Genomic DNA, 26,066 nt, shown 5'->3' on the forward strand with positions numbered 1-26,066 from the left:
TGACTATTGTATATATATAGTTTCATATAAATATATACCTTTGATATGTTTTTGTGTTTCTGCTTCTGTTTTTGCGTCTGTCACTACTACAAAAATTGCATGAGAAGTTGGTTAAAAACTGACCTATAAACGTTCATAAGTCAATTTGGAACTGACCTCCCATGCAATGACTTACCATATAAACACATGGTAGGTCGGTTGGTGCCAAACCGACCTATGGTGTACAACATGGTAGGTCAGTTGTACAACTGACCTATGGTGAACAACATGGTAGGTCAGTTGTCCAACCGACTTGTGGTATTATGTTTTTTTTTCTTCATATCACTACTACAAAAAATGCTTTTTAGGACTTGCGAGGCGCGAGTCCTAAAAGAATGTCCACGTGTTCTAAAAGATCCTGTTGGATGCCTTTAAGTAAGGTTTTTAGGGCTCTCTTTAGGTGCCTTTAAAAGTTATATTTTTAATTTTTAAAAAAATTATTTATTATTATTTTAAATTAAAAACTATGATTTAAATGAAACATATATATGCAAATTAATCTAAAAAATTATAGATTAAAATAACATAACTTATACAAAGTATTTACAAATCTAATCAAACAAATTTTGGAACAAATATAAAACTACTACTTAACTCAAAAATCATATAACTTTGTCTATAAACATAATCGTCTTAACCTTAAAAAATATATAACTAGATTTACAAAGTAAATAATTAAACACTCAAACAAGAATCCTTTACTCTAATAAAAATTACAAATAAAATAAAACAATAAATTCATTGTCAAACAACATATCTTTCTTCTTCTTGTCCTTGTACTCACGCTCGTCACCAATAGTCTTTCCAAAGTAAGGATTGGCTGCCATGAATTTCTTTCTAAAATCATCCCTAAAAAATGAAAAATCACATTATAATACAACAAACATGAAAAATTATAACTAGATTTTTTATTATAGTGTAAATAAATAAATTTACTCACAATTGTTACACAAACTCTTTTGCTACCAATGTCTAAGTCCAAGTGTGACAACATATTCATTGCAATATCATATATAGGAGTATTGTCATTAAAATTTTGAAGAGAAAACATTGGAGTATAAAAGTACATATCCCCTAATTTACTAGTCTATCCATCTATCATAAACAAATCAAACAACACACAGGTTTTCATCCATATATCACAGCAGCACACAAAATTCTCAAAACCTACTTCACTAATACATGCAAGTTTTCAACCTTCCCTTATCACCGCAACACACAATTATAATCCCAGAACCTACTTCACTATAGATGAATATTTAAGATATTCAAACTAATCTAACATACACATGTATAATATAAAAAAGAATAAAAGAATATACCTCTTACAATCAATAGCAAGCTTTGAAAGATGAAGAATATTGGACCATCCTCCTGGAGTACAATCATAAAAAATGACAGTACAAAAACTTATTAGTGGCAACTAATATTATATAAACTAGTTACATATATAAACATTAAATCAACTAGTTATAAAATGTATCATATGTTCTTTGATATAATTTTGTTTAACCAAACCTCTCCATTCTACATCACTCTTTATGGAATTTGGCCTTAGTTCTTATTGTTTACTAGTATCTGTTTTAGCATCAATAATGTCTATGACAATTCTTGATTTTGAGGGTCTTCACAAGTTTCCCATCAATTAAAAAAAGCAACTCTTCATATTTTTCTAATTAAAGCAAGCAATCAAGTAGGAACAAAATTTTTTTTATAATAAATGTGATGTTCATATAAGATAAAAGCAATATGGTCACTAGAAAAGAAACTAATAAAGGCCTAAAGTCTACACCTAGCACGTAAAAGTAAATGCCTACAAGAATCACATGTTATGTTCATGTTATCTTATAGTTTTGGTTACTATTAGCATAATAATGGATTAACTATATGAATAATATAATAAAAGCAATGCTCATATAATGTAAGCAAGTAAAGGTACAAAAAAATATTATAATAAAAGCAATATTCTTATAGGATAAATGCAATATAATTTATGTATTGACTACAACATAAACAAATAATGAGCATTGACTAATATTTGTAGTGCCCGCCCAAAAAAAATTTCAAGTCTCCCGCTGCTTTTTTACATTAGATTTTATAAATAATTTATTAATTTATTATATTTCAAAAATTAAAGTATAAATAATATTAATGAGTATATATATATTTTTATACTTATTTCATAATGAAATAAATTATATATATATGTATTGTTTAAATAAATTAATATATTTTAAAATTTCAATAATATAAAACAAATTAGAGCATTTTTAATAATGTATTTTTATAATGACATGGTAGGTCGGTTCTACACAACCGAACTACCATGTCCTATGAGAAGTCATTTCCCACACAACCGACCTACCATGTTATCTAAAAAATTATTAAAGAAATACTCTAAATTATTTTATAAATTATTTTTATTTTAAATTATATATATTATTAAATTAAAATATTTTCTTGTTTATAAAAATGAAATTTATTTTTTTAATTACAAATAATTTATTAATTTATTTATATTTCAAAAATTATAATATTTGTAATATTAATAAGTTATTTCATACCCAAATAAATTATATATATGTATTGTTTAAATAAATTAATATATTTTAAAATTTCAATAATATAAAACAAATTAGATTATCTTTAATAATGTATTTTTATAATGACATGGTAGGTCGGTTCTGTAGAACCGACCTACCATGTCACATGAGAAGTCATTTCCCACACAATCAACCTACCATGCCATCTAAAAAATTATTAAAGAGATACCCTAAATTATTTTATAAAGTTTTTTATTTTAAATTGTAAATATTATTAAATTAAAATATTTTCTAGTTTATAAAAATGAAATTAATTTTTTTTAATTACAAATAATTTATTAATTTATTTATATTTCAAAAATTATAATATTTGTAATATTAATAAGTTATTTCATATTCAAATAAATTATATATATATGTATAGTTTAAATAAATTAATATATTTTAAAATTTCAATAATATAAAACAAATTAGAGTATCTTTAATAATAAATTTTTATAATGACATGGTAGGTCGGCTCTACACAACCGATCTACCTTGCCACATGAGAAGTCATTTTCCACACAACCGACTTACTATGTCATCTAAAAAATTATTAAAGAGATACCCTAAATTATTTTATAAAGTTTTTTATTTTAAATTCTAAATATTATTAAATTAAATTATTTTGTTGTTTATAAAAATGAAATTAATTATTTTAATTACAAATAATTTGTTAATTTATTTATATTTCAAAAATTATAATATATGTAATATTAATAAGTTATTTCATACCCAAATAAATCATATATATGTATTGTTTAAATAAATTAATATATTTTAAAATTTCAATAATATAAAACAAATTAGAGCATATTTAATAATGTATTTTTATAATGACATGGTAGGTCGGTTCTACAGAACCGACCTACCATGTCACATGAGAAGTCATTTCCCACACAACCGACCTACCATATTATCTAAAAAATTATTTAATATTAATAAGTATATATATTTTTATACTTATTTCATACCCAAATAAATTACATATATATATATGTATTGTTTAAATAAATTAATATATTTTAAAATTTCAATAATATAAAACAAATTAGAGTATTTTTAAAGGACATGTTAGTTCAATTCTGTGTCATTATACAAATATATTGTTAAAATTGTTTTACATTATATTAATTTGTTTTTACATTATTAAAATTTTACATTCTGTGTTAATAATACTCTAATTTGTTTTTACATTATTAAAATTTTAAAATATATTAATTTAATTAATTAATTTATTTATTTATACGTAAAAACATTATAATGTAATATTAATAAATATAATTTTCTTACATTTATTTCATACACTAATAGCTTACATATATATATATATATATATTTATAGTTTAAATAAATTAATATATTTTAAAATTCTTATAATGTGACATGATAAGTCGGTTCACATAGTAGCGACCTACCATATCAGCAAGGTAGGACATGGTAGGTCGGTTCACATAGAACTGACCTACCATGACAACATGGTAGGTCGGTTTTGCATGAACCAACCTATTATGTCTTCTACAGGCATGGGAGGTCGGTTCACACAGAACCGACCTACCATGTCCATATGGGAGGTTGGGTCTCACGCAACCGACGTCTCATGCTTACCTTTAATATACATGATAAGTCGGTTCTGTATAAACCGACTTATGAATATGTGTTAAGTCGGTTTAAGTAGAACCGACCTCTCATGGGCGATGACTGATGTCAAAATTGTAGTAGTGTGTTTTCCTGCATGGGGAAAATTGCATAAAAAGATTTCATTATACAATTTTAAAATATATAGCGTCAGTTCTACACAAATGCAAACGTATGTGTCGGTTACAGACCCACACATCAGAGTCTCAGAAGCATCGATCGATTATAGACTAACGCATCTGCTTACTAATAGTGTCGGTTACAAACCGATGCTGACGTGGCAATAACGTCGGGTATAGACTGATGCTTCTGCGCCGGTCAATTGTGTTGCCAGCAACAACGTCTATTCAAAATATGACGCAATTGGCAAAAGCGTCAATCTGTAACCGACGCTAAACCCCTATTTTTTTAGTAGTGACACTCAATAAAGGAAATCGTGATTGCCATTTCAGTAATTCAGACACTTGGTTGGTGCTCATACTCAAATCAAGTATAACCTAAAAAAAAAAAAAACTTATGTTAAAAAGAATTCATGTAATTAAATCAAAAAATAAACACATACAAGCATAATGCTTGTTTTTCCAACCAAGTACTAAAATTACGATAATGTTCATCTTGTACCCATTTTTTATTCTTTGACTTAATCGGATAAGTGGTCTTGATCCATTTGAAATGATCTCTTGAAAATACAAATAAGCAACTTATTCCACATAAAAAGTATGAAGAAACAAGACAAGCTTAATGAATCTTGAAATTTAAATCAAATACTTACTCAATGTAGGGTTGAACCTCATCGATATTTTGTAAAAAAAGGTGATGTGCTTCATCTCGATCAACTCGACTTACTTCACAAACAACATCACCCTTACACCATTTACTTTTTTCCACCTGATTTTGAGCAAGAAACGCTCTAACGCTCGTAACATATGACAAGTATTCTAAAAAGAATTCAACTGCTTGTTCAACTATGTAGGATTCAACAATACAACCCTCAGGCATACTTCTATTTCTAACATAATTTTTCAAAATCTTCATGTATCGTTCAAATGGGTACATCCATCTCAAGTACACAAGTCCACAGAAGTGGACCTCTCTCACCAAATAGACAGTTAGGTGAATTATTATGTCAAAAAACAAAGGTTGAAAATACTGCTTCAAGTAACGCAAGATCTCTGCGATTTCAAATCGAAGATTGTCAAATTTGGTCACATCTACAACTTTACAACAAAGAGATTTAAAGAATAAGCATAACCTGGTGATAACAAGTCAAACTTTCCTCGACAAAAGAAACAGTTAAAAAAAATTATCATTCTTATTTAAAAAAGTTAATATCATATTATATATTTTTTAAAATCCATAAATAATGTTTTGGTTTAATTTTTATTTTAATACGTTAATGTCATCTGCTTATATATAATATTGTTTATTTATTTGAAATTTATATAACAATGACACAAATTTAATAAAAATAATTAACAAATTCTATAAATAAAACTAAGCAAACGTATATTGCACGTTGTTTGTATCTAGTATATATCTTTTCTATATAAAAAAAATGTATAGATAAGTGAAATTCTTGGTTTTAACGGTTTATTTTGGTAACTTTAACAGAATATTATAAATATTTATCAGAATATACATTTAAAATCAATTAAAAATAGATATTTATTAATTATATTAATATAAATTAAAATATTATAGAATATTATTAATATAATAATATTTAATATAAGATTACATATTTAATAATTATATTAATATAAATTAAAATTCAAATGTTATAAAACATTATTATTATAATAATATATAATACAATATAAAATTTTTAATAATTGAATTAATATAAATTCAAATATTATAATATATTGTTTTTATAATAATGATATATAATATATAATCCTAATTTTTATAATATTTCAGTGGAAAAAATATCTATTAATTATATTAATATGAATTTAAATATTATAAAATATCATTATATTAAATATAATACATAATACATAATCTTAATTTTTATGATTTATATTTAAAAATAAAACATATTATTTTTTTATTTGAACTTATATATATATATTCATATTGAATAACAATAGCCATTATAAATATTATATATATATATCGTGTGTATATAAATATAGTATGATTGTGTAAATATATAAGAAATTAGAATAACACTTATCATCTATAAAGAATAAGCAAGCTTCTTCTCCAATCATCAATGTGTTTTCAATCATTAAGATGTAATTTGAATAATATAATAGATGTTTTGTACCTTAAATATGGTAGTTTGCGATTAAAAAGATTATCATATTATATAAACAAATTAAAAAATATCATAAACAATGGGATTGTTCGGTAACCATTATTTAAACAGTTTTTTTATTTATTTAATTAAAAATTTGACAATAAAATTGGAAAGTTTGTTTGGTAAGTCTATTTTCATTTTTTACCTTTTTAAAATTTTCATTAAATTTTATCAAATTTTGAAAATACATTTTTCTCACTTTTAATTATTTTTTAAACAGTTTCTCATTTCTTTTCCTCTTCACCCGGGTAACATTGGGCTTCTTTCCTCCTCCGGCATTGATGACTTTCAAAACTATTTACCAAATATATAAGTTAGCAAATACATTTTTTATGTTTTTGTTTTTAAAAATAAAAAACAAAAGTAGTTACCAAACACATTTTTATTTTTAAAAAATCAAAAAACAAAAATGAAAACAATATTTCTATTTTCATGTTTAAAAAAATAAAAAATAAAAATTTTACCAAACACAACCAATGTTTTCCTTTTTCTTTTAAAATGTTTATGTCATTTTTTATATAATATTATTTATTTATTTAAATTTTATATGATAATCATAAAAAATTAATAAATTTTTCTATATAAAACTAAACCTGCATTAAAATTCTTCATAAGTTATTAATGATATATACATATATATATATATATATATATATATTTATACATTGAGCACTAAAGATATGTAAATGTCAATGTTCATTGTGAAAAAAGTGGAATAATACGTACGTTTGCCAACGAAAAAATGGGTCATACAAATTTATTTCTAGCTAGAAAAGAACACGTCAACACCAAAATAAAAACAAAAAATTAATTGGTCATATCACGAGCCTATATTGTTTCGTACCATTTATTTATTGTCATTTAAAATTTACAAAATCAAATTCGTTCTTTAATTTGGAACATTTAAGAATATGTGATTTTGAACCAGGAAAAAACGATCAATTAGTAGATCAAACAGTATTATGTGTGTTTAAAAAACTAATCGAACTAAAAGAAATTTCACATATCTTGAGCAATAGATTCAATTTGACAAATATAAAGATTCCAATGTATAATTATCTTTTCTTATAAAGAAGTTAAAGTAGGAAAACAATTTAGAGCACAAGAAGAATAGAAAAATATCATGAAAACAATTAATAATTGAGTATTGTTATTTAGTACCTTAAGGTGGTGTCCAAGATCACATGAGGTGTCACCCTATGATTGGTTAGCGATTCTCCATAATACTTATTAAATTCAAATAAGTGGGACCCGATATTGAATTATACCAATAGGGAAATGTCACATAGTTGTAGTCTTAGGCACCAGTGGTGCCCCTTAACAATTCTCTTAATAATTACGACATCCACGATGCATGCATATATATAAGGTGTTATTATTTGACACATTAATGTATCAAACAACCGACCCTCGATATTGAATTGCAAATATAACAGTAAATGTTTTACTTATCATTTATGATGTAAATATATTAGCTAGTATTACTTAATTAAATAATACACGAAGCCATCTATCTACATTGAAGAAAAAGCTATTAATTATTTAGTACAACATATATATGAAATAGTCCACGTGAAGATGATTTATAATAAACAATGAAACACAATATTAGTTATATATATATATATATAAACAAAGGTGGCAAGAATATTTTTGTCAAGATCGATGGTTTTCCTTCTTATTGACCCGGCCGTGGCTGTGGAAGAGGTGGGATGCTTTGTTCATTCCTGTAAAAATTTTTAGGATCAACTTTAGTCTTCACATGAACTAACCTTTTGAAGTTGTCTTTCCCAAAGTATTTTTTACCCCAAATACTTGCTTGAGTGTAACTCGTGGGACCCTCGTCGTTATTTTTACCTAAATCAAGGTCTCTATAGTTTACGTATGCACCTCTTGGATTTTTGGACACATAAGGAGTCATGTACTTGTAAACATTTCTCGGCCAATTTATATGCCTAATAATATCAGCGGCTTCACCATCTTCTCCTGGCTTTTGAACCCATTGGGAGTAGTAGAGAATTTTGTAAAGGTTTCCGGCTCGGTGAGAGAATGGAATCTCTGATTCAGAAATCTCATTCATTTTCCCACCATAAGGAAACAACTGGAAGAATCCCACTCCCACGTCTTCTTTATATAACTTCTCCAGCATTGTTTTCAATATGTTCTCCGGTATAGTCTTCTTCACGTAGTCAAGTTTCCCTTTGAATGAGAACAGCCATTGTTGAGTTCTATTGAGCAAATTTTCCATCTCAGCTCCAATTGGGAATCCGGCCAAATAAGAAACGGATTCAATCCAGCTCATTTCAATGCAATCTTCTCTTTTCAAACCAAACTCAGGGAAACTCTTTTCCATCAATGGAAGGAGACTATTCACTCCACCAAGAAACAAGGACATGAATTGAGCTTGGATTATTACCTTATTATCTTCTGTAGAATTCACAGTCATGAACCTAAGCAAGATAACCAAATCTTCATCTAACTTGTCAGCAATGTATTGCCACCGGTTCACAAGCTTCATGGTCTCATTCTGGTCCAAGTTCCTATTAACAACGAATGTAGTCACCGTTGATGGGACCGGAACCAATCGGATTTTCCAAGCAAGAACGATTCCAAAACTTGCTGCTCCACCACCACGTATGGCCCAGAACAAATCTTCCCCCATAGAATCTCTGTCAAGAATTTTCCCATCAACATTGACTACATAAGCGTCAATGATATTATCAGCTGCAAGGCCATATTTTCGCACCAAAGGTCCATAGCCACCGCCACTAAAGTGACCACCGACGCCTACCGTGGGGCAAAATCCAGCAGGAAAGCCAAGATTTCTACTTTTCTCGGAAATCCTATAGTAAAGTTCTCCAATGGTAGCTCCGGCTTCAACCCATGCAGTTTTTTCTTCTGCGTCTACACTGATCGAACTTAGGTTTCTCAAGTCTATTACGACGAATGGGACTTCGGACACGTAAGAGAGACCCTCAAAATCATGGCCACCGCTTCGTGTTCGAATATGCAAGCCATGTTTCTGCGAGCAGTAGACAGAGGCTTGGACATGGGAGGCATTTGAAGGTGTAACGATAACGAGGGGTTTTGGAATCGACGGAGAAGAGAATCGAGGGTTTTGTATGTTGGAGCTCATGACAGAGATAAACGACGAGTCGTTTCGAGTGTATATGATCTCAGCGAAGGTGGTTGAGTTTGAGATATGGTGGGACAGACATTGAAGGAAGTCCTCATAACCACGTGATTGAGCAGCATGAGTAACGATGATGGAAAAGGATAACAATGAAAAGAAAGCCAAGTACTTCATTTTTCTTCGTAAAATTTTTATGTGTACAACATGATATGAGTAGCCATATTTATATTAAGTGTTATGCTTGAAATTTCTACATACGTACTTAGTCAATGTATTTGACTGAGTAATTTATGATATTGAATACTAATAAATATATTCATGGAGTTTATTGAATGCTAATATATATCCATGGAATTTCAACGCGTAAGGTTACCAAATTATTTGAGCTAGTTGCTTACTAGGATGATACTAGTTCAACAATTATAAATAATTACTTTAAGTGTGTGTATTACTGGAAGATATACATTTCTTTATCTCTTGAATATGTCGTGGATTAATCTTATATTTTTTATTTTAACCATACTTTTATGTACCTTTTTCTTCATGTAAGTGTGTGTAGGTGAATATAGTGTGGCTAAACAAAATGAATTGGTCAATTAAAAATGAGTGAGAATATTTGTTAATTTGAATTATGGCGAATTGGTAAAAGAGTCAATTATCTATATATACTAGACAGTTTGAACATTGAACTCGCGCTTCTAATATATTAAAAGTTCTTAATAAATGGTTGGATTTATTTTTAAATGGATCTCTTCTGTTCACAAGGCATAATTTAGAAAGACACGTACGCTATCGAAAGAGCGAAGCTGAAATCCTTTTAAATTGTTCAATTATACAAATATATATATATATATATATTTATAATATAAATATAGGATACTTATATTATAAATAAATATATATATATGAACATTATTATAAAATATACTGGAAATTTTGTAAGTCGCCATATATATATTTAACTTTTAATTGAGTCAGTTGCGTACAAGTTACGTACGCCCCTCTTTTAGAAAATGAAATTGTTCCAAATTTAAACTCAATTTGAATATCATCATTAATTATTGTAATTGAACTCTGTAAATGGACTGCTAACTTTTTTTCATTCTCTTGCGTAATTGTTATTATTAATTGGTACATGGTTATCCTGGTTGTATATTGATCAAGTGTAATTTTTATATATTATATTTTTTTGAAAATCTCTACATCTTTAATATAATATTAATTTATAAAGATGGCACAATAATAAATGTACCACTTATAAAATTATCTGATATCAATATTATGAAAACACACCCTACAAAAAAAAATATACATTATGAAAACATTTTATTATTATTTTCAAAGACTTTATACATTAATTCAATATTTTCTTTATATATTTTAATGAAATGTTATATTATTGTATGTATAACCTCATTTCTTGATAGGAATATGTAAAGGATACTTTTATATAACACCAATTTTGTTTTCGATCCCCATACATTTCTCAATAAAACCATAATAAATTCTTAAAATTTCTTTTCACACACATTTTGATTTTGTTAGGTTTAGTTTCAATAATTAAATATCAATTAAATTATTTATTTTTTATATATTATTAATGTATTTTAAATTGATTTTTAAAAATAATTATCACATGAACCAATAATCATGTAACACAGTGCCACGTCAACAAAAGTTAACGATATTAAGAGTATGTATCTATGTAAATTATGTTTTAGTGACCTTGGTAGTTTTACCATAAAAAAATGTTGAGTAGTTAATTGTAGCAAACCAAAAATCTTAGCTAGTTTTACTACAAATTTTCCTTCCATGTTAGCAAAAGTTAATAGTGGATGTAGGTAGATTTTAACTACTAAACCACGTAAAAATCTATGAGTATTTTTTATATCATCAAATTCTCTCTAATCTTTTAGTTGATGAAAAATCGTGTCAACAGTTTGGTGCTGTCATTGAGAGCATAAAACGATTCAAGTCTTCCTCCCTACAAAGCTTCATTTGTTTCTATTATGGTTGCCCATACTGGAAACGTTCCACTCCCTGGAAGTGGTAATCCTCTTCCTAGTATACCAAAAGAACTTGAAACAATGCATCGAACAGAGGAACATCGTCGATGAGCCAGTATGCGGCCAATCAATGTAGGGCTAGGCAATGATGAAGGGAGCTCCTTAACAACCCCTCGAGACCGGGGCAGTCTTCCTGACAATTATAGCAAGAATATTACAAGCTGACAAGATATGTTCCTATTGTGGAAGTTAAAAGTTGCCAACTCAGAGGGGAGCTCAATGAAGCAAAGTGGCACAACAAAGAAATGGCTAAAGATGAGTCGTCACCACCGAGGTAGCCCCAGGGAGTAAGAAGACAACCTCGCAGAAGCATCGCAGCTCGAATGGCGGACGAGAGAGATTGCCAAGCTCAAGCAGGGGGAAAACTACAAATAATGCTAGGGTAAAGCAACAAAGAAACCCCACAAGGATTGCCAACTAAACTAGGGAAGTTCAAGTAGACACTGTGAATAATCAAGCCCCTCAAGGAGAAGCTTGGCCAAATAACCCAGAGCTTGCTCGAAACAATAAAGACAACCACCATTAACTATTAGGCATCCTCCATCTTCTATAAGGCACCCTTCTCCTGCTCTGGATATCTCGTCGAGTACAAGACCAACCTAAGGCGGAAGGAGAGCAAATGATGGACTACCATAAAGGTTTGCTTGAAGTGTGAGAAGTGCCTGGGAATCCTTGAGTGGGACAAAGACAAAGGTCCAACAACAATGCTCCCCAAGGGGAAAATCACGTAACTGGCCAACAAGCAAGACATTCCTAGCAATAAGCGGCCAATCATAAGTCCAGATGATCGTAAAAATATGATACGCAAGTGCACGTAATTGATACAAGTAATATAGATAGTAAATAGAGTATCGTTCCCACAAAGACTATTAACCAATTACCAATATAATTGTTCTTTAATTTCTATTTGGCAAACAAATTTTAGATGTATAAATCTAATTATAAAATTTTAAATAACTATGAACAAAAATAACTATTCAAAAGATGAAAATCAATGATAAAAAGACCTAGAGTATTAACTTCATCAAATTTTCATTCTACTAATTTATTAATCAGTTTTAAATTTCTTTCTCCCTCTTCTAATAGCAGGTTAACATAAATTGATTCATATTCTTTTTCAAGATATAAGATCTCATCCTATATGAATGTTTTCTACATCTCTGTGATAAACTTAAACATATAGCAGGCATTAAGCATAGAAACCTAATTACTACACAAGCCATACATATATTTTCTTCCAATATGTAGCCTATGTCTATATAATGATAGCATATTCAATTCTCATCTTTCGAATTTTGAATCAAAATCATAAATCAAGAACATATTGATTAGGTGTTATCCCTAAAATTTCAGTTCGATAAAATGGCAATCAGAAGTGACAAGTGGTAATGCATGGTCAGTAAATGGCACATTAATAGTCAATAAATGTGTTGGCTCTTCAGAGTTGTGATAAAGTGATTAGACCGACTTGATAGAATTTCTATCCGACCAGTAAAGATTTTTGACTGACCAGTTAGGAGTTTGGCCGACCAGTCAGTCATTTTGACCGACCAGTGATCTGTTTTGGCCGACCAGTCAGTCAATTTGACTGACCAGTCATTTTGACCGACCAGTCATCTGTTTTGGCCGGCCAGTCATTCGTTTTGGCCGACTAGTCATTTGTTTTGGCCGACCAGTCATTTGTTTTGCCCGACTAGTAAAGTGTTTTGCTAGACCAGAAATGTGTCATGCAAGACCAGAGGTGTGCTAGAGGAGTGCTTTGCCTATACCGACCAGAGGTGTGCTAGAGGTGTGCTTTGCCGATGAGAGGTGCTTGCCTATGTCCTCAGTAACAACTTCAACCCGAAACATTCTCAGCTATCGCGGGAATCTCTCAGATATCCAGGAATAATAGCTATATTATTGTAATTTAAATTCATTTATATTTTATTAATTAAAGTCTGTTGGAAGAATGAAGGACTCGGTCAAAGGGAGATATCTGATGTACGTTCCATGAGCCTATAAATAATTGGCTCATGGCATCATTTGTGGGGATCTGATCTTTGTAGACTGAGAAAAACTCTCTAGTTTGGAGACTTTCGGACTGTTACTTGGGGTATTCTTGGGGCATTTTCTGAGAGAGTTCAGAGAGAGAAACTATGTATTTTTCTACTTACACTTAAGAAACTCAGTTGGCTCAAGTTCATCTGATCTTAAGTGTAGGATATATATCACAACTCCAAGTGGATTAGGCTATTACCAATAAATTGGGGATGAACCACTATAAAATTATCAGTGTCGTATTTTTCTCTTCAAGGTTTATTGTAGTTTTAACGTCTACTCGTCGTTGGCCAAAATCGTGGTCAACATTTTGGTGCTTTCATTGAGAGCCTGAAGAGAAAAACACACGACTATCATATCAAGATGGCACCCAAGAAGACCAATGTGGCATCCAAAAAGTCAGGCACGTCAAAAGATCCTGCTAGATCAGAAGGTCCTGGACTGCAGAACCCAGAGACTGAGCCCAGGGTGTCTCTCGAGGAGACCACTCCAGAAGTTGAACAACTCCAGGAAGCAATAGGCACTTTCTATGAGGAGATGATGCAATTCAATTCTCGATAGGAGTCTTTCACTAAAGAGATGGCCAGGCAGAGAGTGGCGTTAGAGCAACAAAGGTGCGATATGGAGGCTAGAAGTGAAGAGCTCAGACAACGACAGGAGGAAGTCGATCGGAGACATCATGAAGCAGCACTTGCTCTAGAAGCGGCTACCTAATTGGCCCAAGCCAATGCTCAAGTCGCAGCACAAGCAGCCACCCAGGGAGCAAGAAATAATAATGCTGGTCAGAGGACCACTGACAGAGCTGATTCTCGGGGACCGAACAGAAGCAGGAGTAACCCCCCTGGTCAGGAAGAGGATGGGGTCCGATCCGGAACTGCCTCAGCGCAAAGGGAGAACTCTAGAACCCCCTTCAGGAGCCACCGATCAGAAACTTCTAGATCAGGGAGTCAACGATTGGGCAGTAAAAGGACTCAACTGAGGCAGGATCAGACCAGGACTCCTCGAGATAAGAGGACTTCACAGTTCAAAAATGGGCATGGTGGTGATGATGCTGATAGTCATCACACCGAACAGCCAAAGGATAAAGAAGAGAACAACCCACAAGGAGGGAAAGACTGCCCGGGACGTACCGAAAAGCCTCCACTGCACCCCGGCTAGCAGCGTAGTAGGAGAGAGTAAGTACCGTGTAGTAAGCCCTTTGAAAAATCAAAGAGTAAGGTGTTCAATCGAGCAGGAGAGCATGCTTCCCGGAAGGATCTAAGGGAAGTTATCACCAACAAGAGAAGGCCCGTCCCAATCGAAGGGCAAAATCTGAACTGCCCTGCCAGTCAAGTAGAAACACTTGATGATAGTGCACCAGATGGTAATGCCTGACCAGGCGGTCAAGACCTTGGAACTTTGTCAGTTGCACCAGCCATCGAAGCCCAGTTTGACGTGCTAACAGCTGTAGTGCAAGGTTTGTCAAAACGACCTTCCGGGATGGATGTGATAGATCACCGGAGTGGCAGCCCATTTTGTGCCCGGATTAGAGCAGCCCAGCCGCCAGCAAAATATAAAGCATCGGTTCTGCCAGTATTTACAGAAAAGGCAGATCCCATTAGACATGTTGGGAAATTCGAGGACCAGATGGAACTGCTCGGGGTAAGTGACGATTATCGATGTAGAGTTTTCCTGACTACTTTGTCAGATACTGCCCAGGAATGGTATTGGAATTTTAAGTCAAACTCCATTACCTCTTGGGAAGCATTCAGGAAGGAGTTTTGTAGACAATTCAACACTGCCCGGACTCCACCAGTTTATGCCAACCACTTGGCAGATATCAAACAAGGAAAAAATGAGTCTTTAAAGAATTATATACAAAGATTCATGAGAGAAGCCAATAGAGCAACTGCTGTAGGAGACGAGGGGAAGATGGTTGCCATATTCGCTGGGATAACTTATCGGAGCCCTTTGTGGGAGTGTATACATAGAAATCCAATTTCAACACTTCAACAATTTCTTGACCGAGTAGACAAGTATATGAAATTGGATGATGCAATCGAGAAAGCGAGAAAGAGGAGAATGGCATAAACAATCCGGGCGGATCAACTGACCTTCCTAAGAATGGTGGAAAGAAACGATGAAATAACGGGTCTGAACACCATGAGGAAAAGAAAGCAAAGTTGAGTTCAAATGAAAAGCCAACCAAGTATGAGCCTCAGTTCACTAATTACACCACTCTCTCAGCCAGCCGAGCGACAATATATCTTGCTAGTCATGAAGAGGTTTCCTACAAGAAACCTCCACCCATCAAGAAAGAGATGAGGAAGAGAGACATGAATAAGTTTTGTCGTTTCCATGGAGATTATGGTCACAACATGAATGAATGCAACCACCTCAAGGATGAGATAGAATTTCTTCTCCGGTCGGGCAAGTTGAGGAAGTACCGGGTAGAGACACCCCAAGGAGAAGGAGGCAGTAGCAATCCTGGGTTCAAATGACAGAGATCTCCACCCTTGCAACCAGGGCTTGTGGACTTTACCTTAGACACTATATGTGGAGGTCCACACATAGCTGAGGATAACAACAAAGCAAGGGAGAGGTATGCCGAGACACTTCGACATTAGCGAGAGTGCTAGGATCAGAAATCACTGGAGCAGCGAGCGTCTGTGGATATATTATTTCTTAATATCGCTTTCAGAGTGGTAGCTTGATTTCAAGTTGTTTGACTTGTTATTTAAGTTTTGTTTATGAGATGGTTATTTGCTGACCAGTCATCTATTTTTGAACATTTTTTGTTGTTTAAGACTCATTATTAGACACGTTTTGTCCTTTTTAATTTACGAGTAATAAAAGAGACTACGCCCAGCATGGTCGATTCTTGCTACAAATGTGCATGTGTGTTAATTATTCGAACAATTTTCAACTGGTCGGTAAAATCGGACAATGTTCAACTGGTCGATACATTCAAGAAGTGTTCAACTGCTCAAATATTTTCCATATATTATATGTGTTTCATGAGTAATTAACTGCTCGAACAGATTTGGTCAAGTAGCAAGTGACTAAGGATCTTTCAACCCTCGATCACTTGGGGGGCACATGAGGTATACTAGTATATAATTTAACACAGGCAATGAGAGCACGAGTTAAGATATCTATTTTTAGGCTGACTTGTAAATTTTCGAAGTCCAAAAAGGCCATTAAGCTAACTTGTTTGGCAAAGCTTAAGTAACTTGGAATTTAAAAAAAAAAAATCAAGTTAGAAGTAGATAACATTATGCTCATAAAATGTTAGAGCAATAAGAGTGTGAGAAAGTATACTTAGCAGGGACTTATGAAATGTCTAGAATTACTAAGTTAGAAAACTAAGTACTCATGCGAAAATATAAGGTATACATCAGAGTGACTTTACTATTCACAAAAAACTTATAACTTTTTATGTCTAAAAAGACTTAGAATGTTTCAAGTTAGCAAAGAAAAGTAAAGTATAAATGTCAACAGCTCGGCTATACGAGAAAAATATCAAAGCTACTAAGCAACAATTGTCTTCATAAGAAAAAAAGAGTGAACTACTGTCCAGGTAAAAAGTTTAGCTGATCAGGTGCAAAGATTTTCTGGTCGGGAGAGCAGATACAACTTCCCTGGTCAGATGAGCATATATCATTGGTTGAGTAGGAAACTCTGTTGTTGAGCATGACTAACAGTGATGAGTCCCTGGAGTGAATCAAACAAGCACGAACAAATGAATGCAAAGTAAATACTACATAGTGAAAAAATGTCTTTGAGAAGAGAAGTCAATTTTCCCCAAGATTGATTGAGAGAAATCAATCTCTCAAAATACTTTTGAGGGATTCGAACAAGGTGTTTTGATGGTGTTTGGAGGGATAAGTTTTAGGCATAGTCTTAAGTAGCTATGCCATACGCCCGATCGGTTGGGTGATGGATGAGCGGATGCCGAGTGTGCCCAAGCAGGCCCGCGCTCGCGTCCGAAGGCTGGTGTCCGAGCAGCTGGGGCTAGGTCCGAGCGGATGTTGGCTGCGTGTCCGAGCAGTTGGGGCTGCGTCCGAGTGGATTGTGGAAAGTGTTCGAGCGGTTGGGGGCATCCGAGGAGCAGCATGTCCGATTAGGCATGGGTGTCCAAGGGGCTGGGGAGATGTCCAAGTAGCTGGGGTGGAATCTGAGCGGCTGGGGTGGTGTCCGAGCAGCTGGGGTGCGTCCGAGGAGCAGCATGTCCGAGGAGTCGCATTGCCAAGAAGCTGTTTGGATTCCGAGGCACAAGGGTTCCGAGGGACAAAAGAAATTTGATTGGTTAGGAATGGTAAAAGAAACAAGTTTGATGGGCTAAAGGAAACGTTTGATCGTGGGTTTAATTCAAAAGTGAAAGTTACTGATTGGATGGAAGATTTTGGATGACCTCAAAAACATTTTGCTGGAGAAAATTTTTATCATACGAGTAAATCATATAATAAACTTGGGGGGCAAATGTTATCGCCAAAATTTTAGTTCGATGACGTGGCAATCAGAAGTGACAAGTGGCAATGCATGGTCAGTAAATGGCACATTAATAGTCAATAAATGTGTTGGCTCTTTAGAGTCGTGATAAAGTGATCGGACCGACCAGATAGAATTTATGTCCGACCGGTAAAGAATTTTGACTAACTAGTTAGGAGTTTGGCCGACCAGTCAGTCGTTTTGACCGACCAGTCATCTGCTTTGGCCGACCAGTCAGTTGTTTTGACCGACCAGTCATTTGTTTTGGCCAACCAGCCAGTCGTTTTGGCCGACCAGTCATTTGTTTTGACCGACCAGTCATCTGTTTTGGTCGACCAGTCAGTCGTTTTGACCGACCAGTCATTTTTTTTGGTCGACCAGTCATTTGTTTTAGCCCACTAGTCATTTGTTTTGCCCGACCAGTAAAGTGTTTTGCTAGACCAGAGATGTGTCATGCTAGAACACAGGTGTGCTAGAGGAGTGCTTTGCCTATACCGACCAGAGGTGTGCTAGAGGTGTGCTTTGCCGATCAGAGGTGCTTGCCTATGTCCTCAGTAACAGCTTCAACCTGAATCATTCTCAATTGCCGTGAGAATCTCTCAGATATCCCGGAATAATAGCTATATTATTGTAATTTAAATTCATTTATATTTTATTAATTAAAGTCTGTTGGAAGAATCAAGGACCCGGTCAAAGGGAGATATCTGATGTACGATCCATGAGCCTATAAATAATTGGCTCATGGAATCATTTGAGGGGATCTGATCTTTTTAGACTGAGAAAAACTCTCTAGTTTGGAGACTTTAAAACTGTTACTTGGGGTATTCTTGGGGCATTTTGTGAGAGAGTTTAGACAGAGAAACTATGTATTTTTCTACTTACACTTAAGAAACTTAGTTGGCTCAAGTTCATCTGATCTTAAGTGTAGGATATATATCACAACTCCAAGTGGATTAGGCTATTACCAATAAATTGGGGCTGAACCACTATAAAATTATCAGTGACGTATTTTTCTCTTGAAGGTTTATTGTGGTTTTGACGTCTACTCATCGTTGGCCAAAATCGTGGCACTACAAGAAAAAATGCTTTTAATAACACCGAAAATGTGTTATCAAAACATATGATAACACTTTCTGATGTGTTAAGACTGACTATGTTATCGTAGGTCAGGGTACTTTACATAACACTTTATCAGTGTTATACAGATGTGTTATTGTACTGTCAACGATAACACAATTTCTGTGTTATTTTAATATATAGATAAGTGTTTAATTATGTTATTTATAGTCGATTATATAACACTTTTTTTGTGTTATACTGGACTTTAGTATAACACTTTTTTTGTGTTATACTACACTTTGGCATAACACATTTTTTGTGTTATACTACACTTTGGCATAACACATTTTTTGTGTTATACTACACTTTAGTATAACACATGTGTTATATTAGCTTAGAGAAACATAATCTTTTTTTACTTACACAAAACTAGGAAAACAAATATGAAAGTTGAAACCAAATAAGGTAACATAAATAGATTTTTATTAATTACTCAAATGTAATTAAAATATTTAGTCTACTAGTCTAGGCTTAAGAAATCATATTACAACATAATTTATGCCCAATTCTGATTCCTTTATCACTAAATACAAAACAAGAAATGTATACAAAAATTAGTGAAATATATTCTTCCATTCTAAAGGCCTCAACTACAAATGTTGTCAAGAATTTCTCCAAAGAAATCATCTCAATATACCTGCACATTGTAAAAAAAAAAATCCTTTTATTATTAAGAACATAAGACTTAAGCTACTGTTTGTTAATTTACATTAATAAATACTGGCTCAAGAGTCAGAAACAAGCTACTATTCCAACCATAACCTTAGCTCTTAAATGATAGGAGTATAGGACTAACAAACCAGATTAATGCAATCATTTATGGTTCACCATCTAAATTCATTTCCAGACAACAATTTTTCAAAGAAGAAACCAGGATAACACTCAGGAACAATGAAGAAAACTTAATGTTAGGCAATTCATGTTGCAAACTAAATGAAACAAGCAACGAGTACAAATGTCAAAAATACAAGAATCAAGATGAAAGTATAAACAGCACTAACATGAGGTTTATGCATAAGAATTTACTACAAGAAACTTAGAAAAGAACTCAAACAAAGCTAAGCTAACTTTTACAATGTTACCTCAACTCTAACTCTTATTTACAGTAGAATGTCTATCATAAATAAATTTCATAACAAACTGTAGATCAGGTTGCGTTCTGGGCCTAATCTTGTATGGCTTCTGCAAATTCAATTTCTTATAAGTTATAACCTGGTCTTTGGATACTAATCAGTTTGTCATTTGTTTTCCCCAGAATTAAAAAAAAAAAAAAAAAAAAAAGAGGAGAAAAAATTGCATTGCTGCAATTGTGAAAAAATCGATGTCCTTACTACAGGGGAATATACGAAATCCCTGAAGAAAAGAGCTTGAAAAGGTCAGAAGCATATCAATAAAATTTGTACATTTATCAAGATCTCCGAAAAATAGATGCCCCTACTAAATACCCAGCAGAAATTTTATACATATATGATAATTCAACAAGTCTTTGGATTCTAACACTGAACTCACTTTGATTGCATGAAATAAAATGGTGCAAGTGCACTTTCTACGCAGAGTTTTAACACATATGATAGAATGAATATAAGATCAAAAATAAAGAGCAGTACCTGAGCAATGTGCTTGGCAGAGATGAGTTCGAGCATAACAAATGATGCATGCCATCCGTGCTTAAGGCCAAAAATTTCTAGAAGACCATCATCATCATGGGCCTCAACAAACTTTTTCTGTGAGAACAATAAATGTCAAGATAAGCATTATTGACCTGAAACTTAAGTCCCTTCAATAACAGGGGATGTTATCATCATGTAAAGTCTGAAGGGACCATATGGTACATGAGATCAAATATGGTAAGGGGCAAATTATGATGAGTGAGGTGAAAGTTTGAAACACAATAACTCCACAGTAATTGAGTATTATTGATGAATCAGGGAAAAAGAATAACTTCGTAAGTACTCGAGCATTTTCATGCTCACATCTGCATAACCAACATAGAGCATAGAAGAACATAGAGCTAACAAGCCCAATGAAAATTAACATTATCTCGAGGAGAGATATATACCTTTTCCAAATAATCTGGCTTCAGATTACCCCAGGGATGTCGTCCACTTCCATAGTTATGAAGATTTAAAGCAACAATAGCTCTTATACTAGAGGAACACATAATTACAAAATGAGATTTATAGAATAAGAATATCAATGAAAAATGTATAAATGATGATAATACTTAGCGACAGAGATGGTACTTATCTAAGAAGAATAAGAAGAAACACATTGCCAGATAAAATTATATTGCAAATAAAACAAACTCACAAACGTACCTTGACGGAACAGTAATTTGCTCCCATTTTGAGCAATTGACCTTTTTGACATGCAGCCTTAAAATATTTGTTAGTCCCCTGAGCCAAAAAAGTATTAAGACGTGTAAGCAAAAACAGATTATGATCAAGGCAGAATATTGTTACTCTTAATGACTACAACTTTGAACAAATTATCAACCACAACAGGAGAGAATCATTTAAAAATATGCTTTGTGCTTTCACCCCTTGAGCCCCAGTAATTTTAGAAGGAGAAAAACACAAGAGAATAAAATTAAATCAAAGTGGAATCCTACTTGCTGATAAATTATTTCCATCAGCAAACAACAAATCATAAAGCAGAACAACCCTTTTAACAAAACAAACTGCTTAAACTTAAAGATATTTCACCTTAATCGTGGATCACTTGTACAAGGTGTAAAGAACCAACCTTGACCGCAACTATAACCAGAATAGATCAGCTGTGACGATCAATTAGAAGAGTTTAGCTGGTAAAATAAATAAGCATTGTGCCTTTTTTCCAGCAGGGTACATTTACATCAAGATACAAATATCCGAATAACAATTTTAGTTCTAAAAATTCATTGGTAATAGTCCGTAATCACAAGACTTTTCACATAATAAGATAACAAACCAGACCTTAGTAGAAATTAGTCCTTGTGCCAGGTAAGGTTTCTCATTACATAAATGATGAAAGTCTTAAGCCACCTGAGCATCCATTCCTGTAATATAGATCCAAAAAATAAGGAGGCTTGTGTAGAATGATAAAAAATACAGCCCTGGTCTGCTTCATATGAAACTAAGAGGGAGCGAACCACACACACACACATATACTAATACAGAATAATTATCAGCTCTTAGACAAGTCAAAAATCACACAAACATACCTATGCTAAAGTAATTATAAAATACTCCTTCATAACAAGTCTTTTTCTCAGGCAACTCCCCTTCAATCTCCAACCCCTGCATTTAAATACATTTCACCTATTTAGGTTAATTTGTTCACATGAAAATAAATAAATTTAATACTTCACATTTTACAAAGACTAACACAAAACATATTCTAAGTTTAATATGCAGCACATCAAAGATTTCAAAACAAAGTTCATTTTCTTACAAGCAATTAAAAAAATAGCTTTAAAAAAAGTTAAATTTTCCATGTTTATATTGTTTTATATATCTTGACGATTAGAATAAATCTCTCTAGATACAACCACTAGAATGAAAACAGGAAAAAAACACAATTAATTACATCAAAACTTCAAAAATCCCATCAACTAGCCTCTACAATTTTATTTTTCTGCATGAATTATAAGATTCAAAAGAGTGATGCACAAGAAATTGCCTAATGTCACATCTAGCATTATACACAATCCAGAGCAGAGCAATAGATTATATGCTATAATGCTATATAGTCCACCTTCTCACTGATTATTCTTACTTAAAAAAAAACTTTTGTGAGGCTTGAACAATATGAGAACCTAATATTTCATAGCAGAGCAACAACACAGATATTAGGCCCAGAACGCAACCTGATCGTTATAACTTCGCTGCTAACATACCTGAATTCGAAGCCAGTAACAGTGAATGAAAACAGGCATAGGCAGTGGAAAGAATATATCAGGAGTTAACTAATAACTGTATGACAAAAACAGAAAATATAATTTGAACTCAAACAGAAAAACAGACTAATAACTTCATTTTTTGCAATGAATATCAGATACAGAAGGTGAGCATTGATTAGAGTTCAATGCAGAGCAATTGTTTTCCCCCAACTGTTTGTAATTGTCATCACCAAAAACTGGAGTGAACTCGTTACTCGAATTTTGAGATGAGATTAAGGAAGAAAACAATCCATTTATGTCATAGGTTTCTACTTTTTCATTTGAATTAGCATTTTCCAATGTGCTAAACACATCAAGATTTTCGGTTTCCTGAAAGAGCCTCATTGTTTGATCCACAAAGTCCAATCTTTCAGATATCTGCAGCAGTAACAACAATGGCAGAACATTAATCAATTAACAGTTCAATCACAGAACACTAATCGAACGGTTAAGCATAAATATTCATAGAAGTGATCTAACCTTCTCAGTAGATCCAAACTGTACTAGTCCTCGTGGTTCAACCGGTACTACCACAATGGTCTGCAAAGTGAGTTTGATTGTTAATAATTCTGAGTTGTGAGCTAGAATTGAAAAACTTTGACAACATATGAGAAGAAACCATAAAATTTATAACACAAGTTTCTACCATACTAATCTCAATTAAAGTACTCAAAAAGAAAAAAATTGTACCATTATTCCAGAGGAAAACTGATAGCAAACCTCATAATCATCCTGTAGAGTGAAAGAAAATTCACAAAATAAGCAAACATAACAAGAATTCTACCTTCAAAAAATTCAACATATGTATGTGATTTCAACTCTAAAAACTGAAAAAGAAAGAAGAAATACTTGAAATGTGTGTTTATTTTCAGTAGATCTGAAAGAATTCCATTCCCCACTTGGCCCATCAGCTTGAATCCATTGGTACTTCCCATTTAAAGCAGTTTGACCAATAATTCTACATTGACACATATACAAACAACAAACATTAGCCCTCTATTTTCCTCTAATCAACTTTATTATTTTTTAGAGAAAAGAAACAAATGTTTTCTCTAATGCATTTGACACATTTATAAATAAAAAACAAATGTTTAGGGGCATACCCTTCTCTTTATTAAGTGCAGTACAAATAAGAGCAAAAATGAAGGAAGCTATTCTAAAATACTGAGGATTTATGTCAGAAAACAACATACAGGATTCAACTGAATACCCCTTGAAACTCTAGCATAAACCAGACATAAAATAGTTCACATGTTTTATGCTAATTCTTTTACAAAGAACCAAGCAAAAACCACTCAAGCTCTCTTCTATTCATTCTCTTTACATGTACAATCACCCTTGAGATCTAACTCCATCTAGACCATTTTATCCCAATGCCCTTCCCTGAAAATAAGAAAAATCCTAGTGAACTAAGAAACTCATATTTTATATAACAATCATAATTAAAGATCCATAAAATATTATCGTTATTCTGTACAGCGTAACTAGTTATACGGAAAGGTGACTAAATTAAAAACTTCCCAATAAAGGACTTATTTTAAACTACTGCTACTAGTCACTCTTCTCTTCATGATTAATATTATTAAGCATGCCAATCAAACATTTATCAATAGATTACCAAGAGCCATTTGTCCTGAGAAGAGGCAGTTCCCTTTGCCTACAGTAGCACAAACAAAGTTTTACGTGAAGAAACATAACATAAACACTTGACATTCTTATCCTCAAAAACTAACACCAGCACCATTTCCAGCCGGATTTGAATAATATCGTTTATAAGAAAAAGAAAATTACAGTAAAACTAAAAAAACCATTAAAAATAAATAAATGGATAAAGAGTACTAGGAATTCTCCAAATGCATAAAAGTCCCAGTAACTCGTGGCTGATGAAGGCAATACTGTTAAAACAAATTTCAAGTATAAACCCAAAGAGAAGCCCAAAACTAAACTCTAGCATACAAAACTATTATCAAGAGTCAGACCAGTCTTTAAATATTCTCATATACCTTTCAACCATAGAACCTGAAGAGAAATGCAAAGATCTCACTTCCTCAAAACAACTAGCTTAATTTATGCCTCAATCACTCGTATAAAACACAAGTCTCGTAATAAGATAAGGATTGCACGTTGAAAGGATAACCCATGATATACTATCTCCATTCAATAAACTGTAACTCAAGTTCAGGACTTCAAAGAAAGCTAAATAATACAATACATACTTTCTTTATTGAAAATCTAAGACCTATATTTTCTTCATTTGTTAATAAACCAAGAGGATAATTCATTTGTACAAAAGGTCTCTCCCTTTTATATTTGGATAAAAGATATTTCTAGCATGTATAAAATATCATCATATCAGTACAATATTATTTTCAACTAAACACTTGTTTGAGATGGAATTAAAAAGGACAAGGACTGGGATACAAATGAAGTTGAGTCTCCACTTTCTTTTAAATACCAAAAATTTCAAAAGGCAAAAAAGCTAATTGCAGGCACTAGTGAAAGGCACAAAAGTCCTACCTACTCACTGACTACTACGCACCATCATGCAAAGCCCTATTAGTATTTTTGTATTGACCCTTCTTCATTTTATATATCTTTATGTAATATGCTGCAACCGTTAAAGATTGCAGAGAACAACACTATCGTAACAGATTTAAAGGCTCAGGCACCCAAATAAATTTACATTATGATTAGGACCAACAGCAGTTTTCCAAAGATAGTAAAAAAGGCAATCATCAAAATCATCTGTCAAAAA

At 32.6% G+C, this 26,066-nt stretch overlaps 2 protein-coding genes and 1 long non-coding RNA gene across 3 annotated transcripts; all 3 read right to left on the reverse strand.

The window, feature by feature from the left end:
* Positions 1-8,025: 8,025 nt before the first annotated feature.
* LOC133799517 (cannabidiolic acid synthase-like 1) lies at positions 8,026-9,871 on the reverse strand. The gene has a single exon (XM_062237529.1). It carries the CDS (start codon positions 9,869-9,871, stop codon positions 8,243-8,245), a length of 1,629 nt encoding a protein of 542 aa, XP_062093513.1. The 3' UTR covers positions 8,026-8,242.
* Positions 9,872-19,798: 9,927 nt separating this feature from the next.
* LOC133801922 (diacylglycerol kinase 3-like) lies at positions 19,799-22,347 on the reverse strand. Its single transcript, XM_062240152.1, has 4 exons — positions 22,098-22,347; positions 21,452-21,788; positions 21,000-21,116; positions 19,799-20,029 (listed from the first exon to the last, which is right to left on the reverse strand). The coding sequence occupies exons 2-4, from the start codon at positions 21,551-21,553 to the stop codon at positions 20,021-20,023; spliced, it is 228 nt and encodes a 75-aa protein (XP_062096136.1). The 5' UTR covers positions 21,554-21,788; positions 22,098-22,347; the 3' UTR covers positions 19,799-20,020.
* A 21-nt stretch (positions 22,348-22,368) lies between these two features.
* LOC133801923 (uncharacterized) lies at positions 22,369-23,530 on the reverse strand. The gene is made up of 3 exons (XR_009877060.1): positions 23,189-23,530; positions 22,595-22,670; positions 22,369-22,429 (listed from the first exon to the last, which is right to left on the reverse strand). It is a non-coding gene; the product is annotated as an uncharacterized LOC133801923 (long non-coding RNA).
* Between the last annotated feature and the right edge of the window lie 2,536 nt (positions 23,531-26,066).

Source organism: Humulus lupulus, chromosome 9, assembly GCF_963169125.1.
Source record: "Humulus lupulus chromosome 9, drHumLupu1.1, whole genome shotgun sequence".
Classification (NCBI taxonomy): Eukaryota; Viridiplantae; Streptophyta; class Magnoliopsida; order Rosales; family Cannabaceae; genus Humulus; species Humulus lupulus.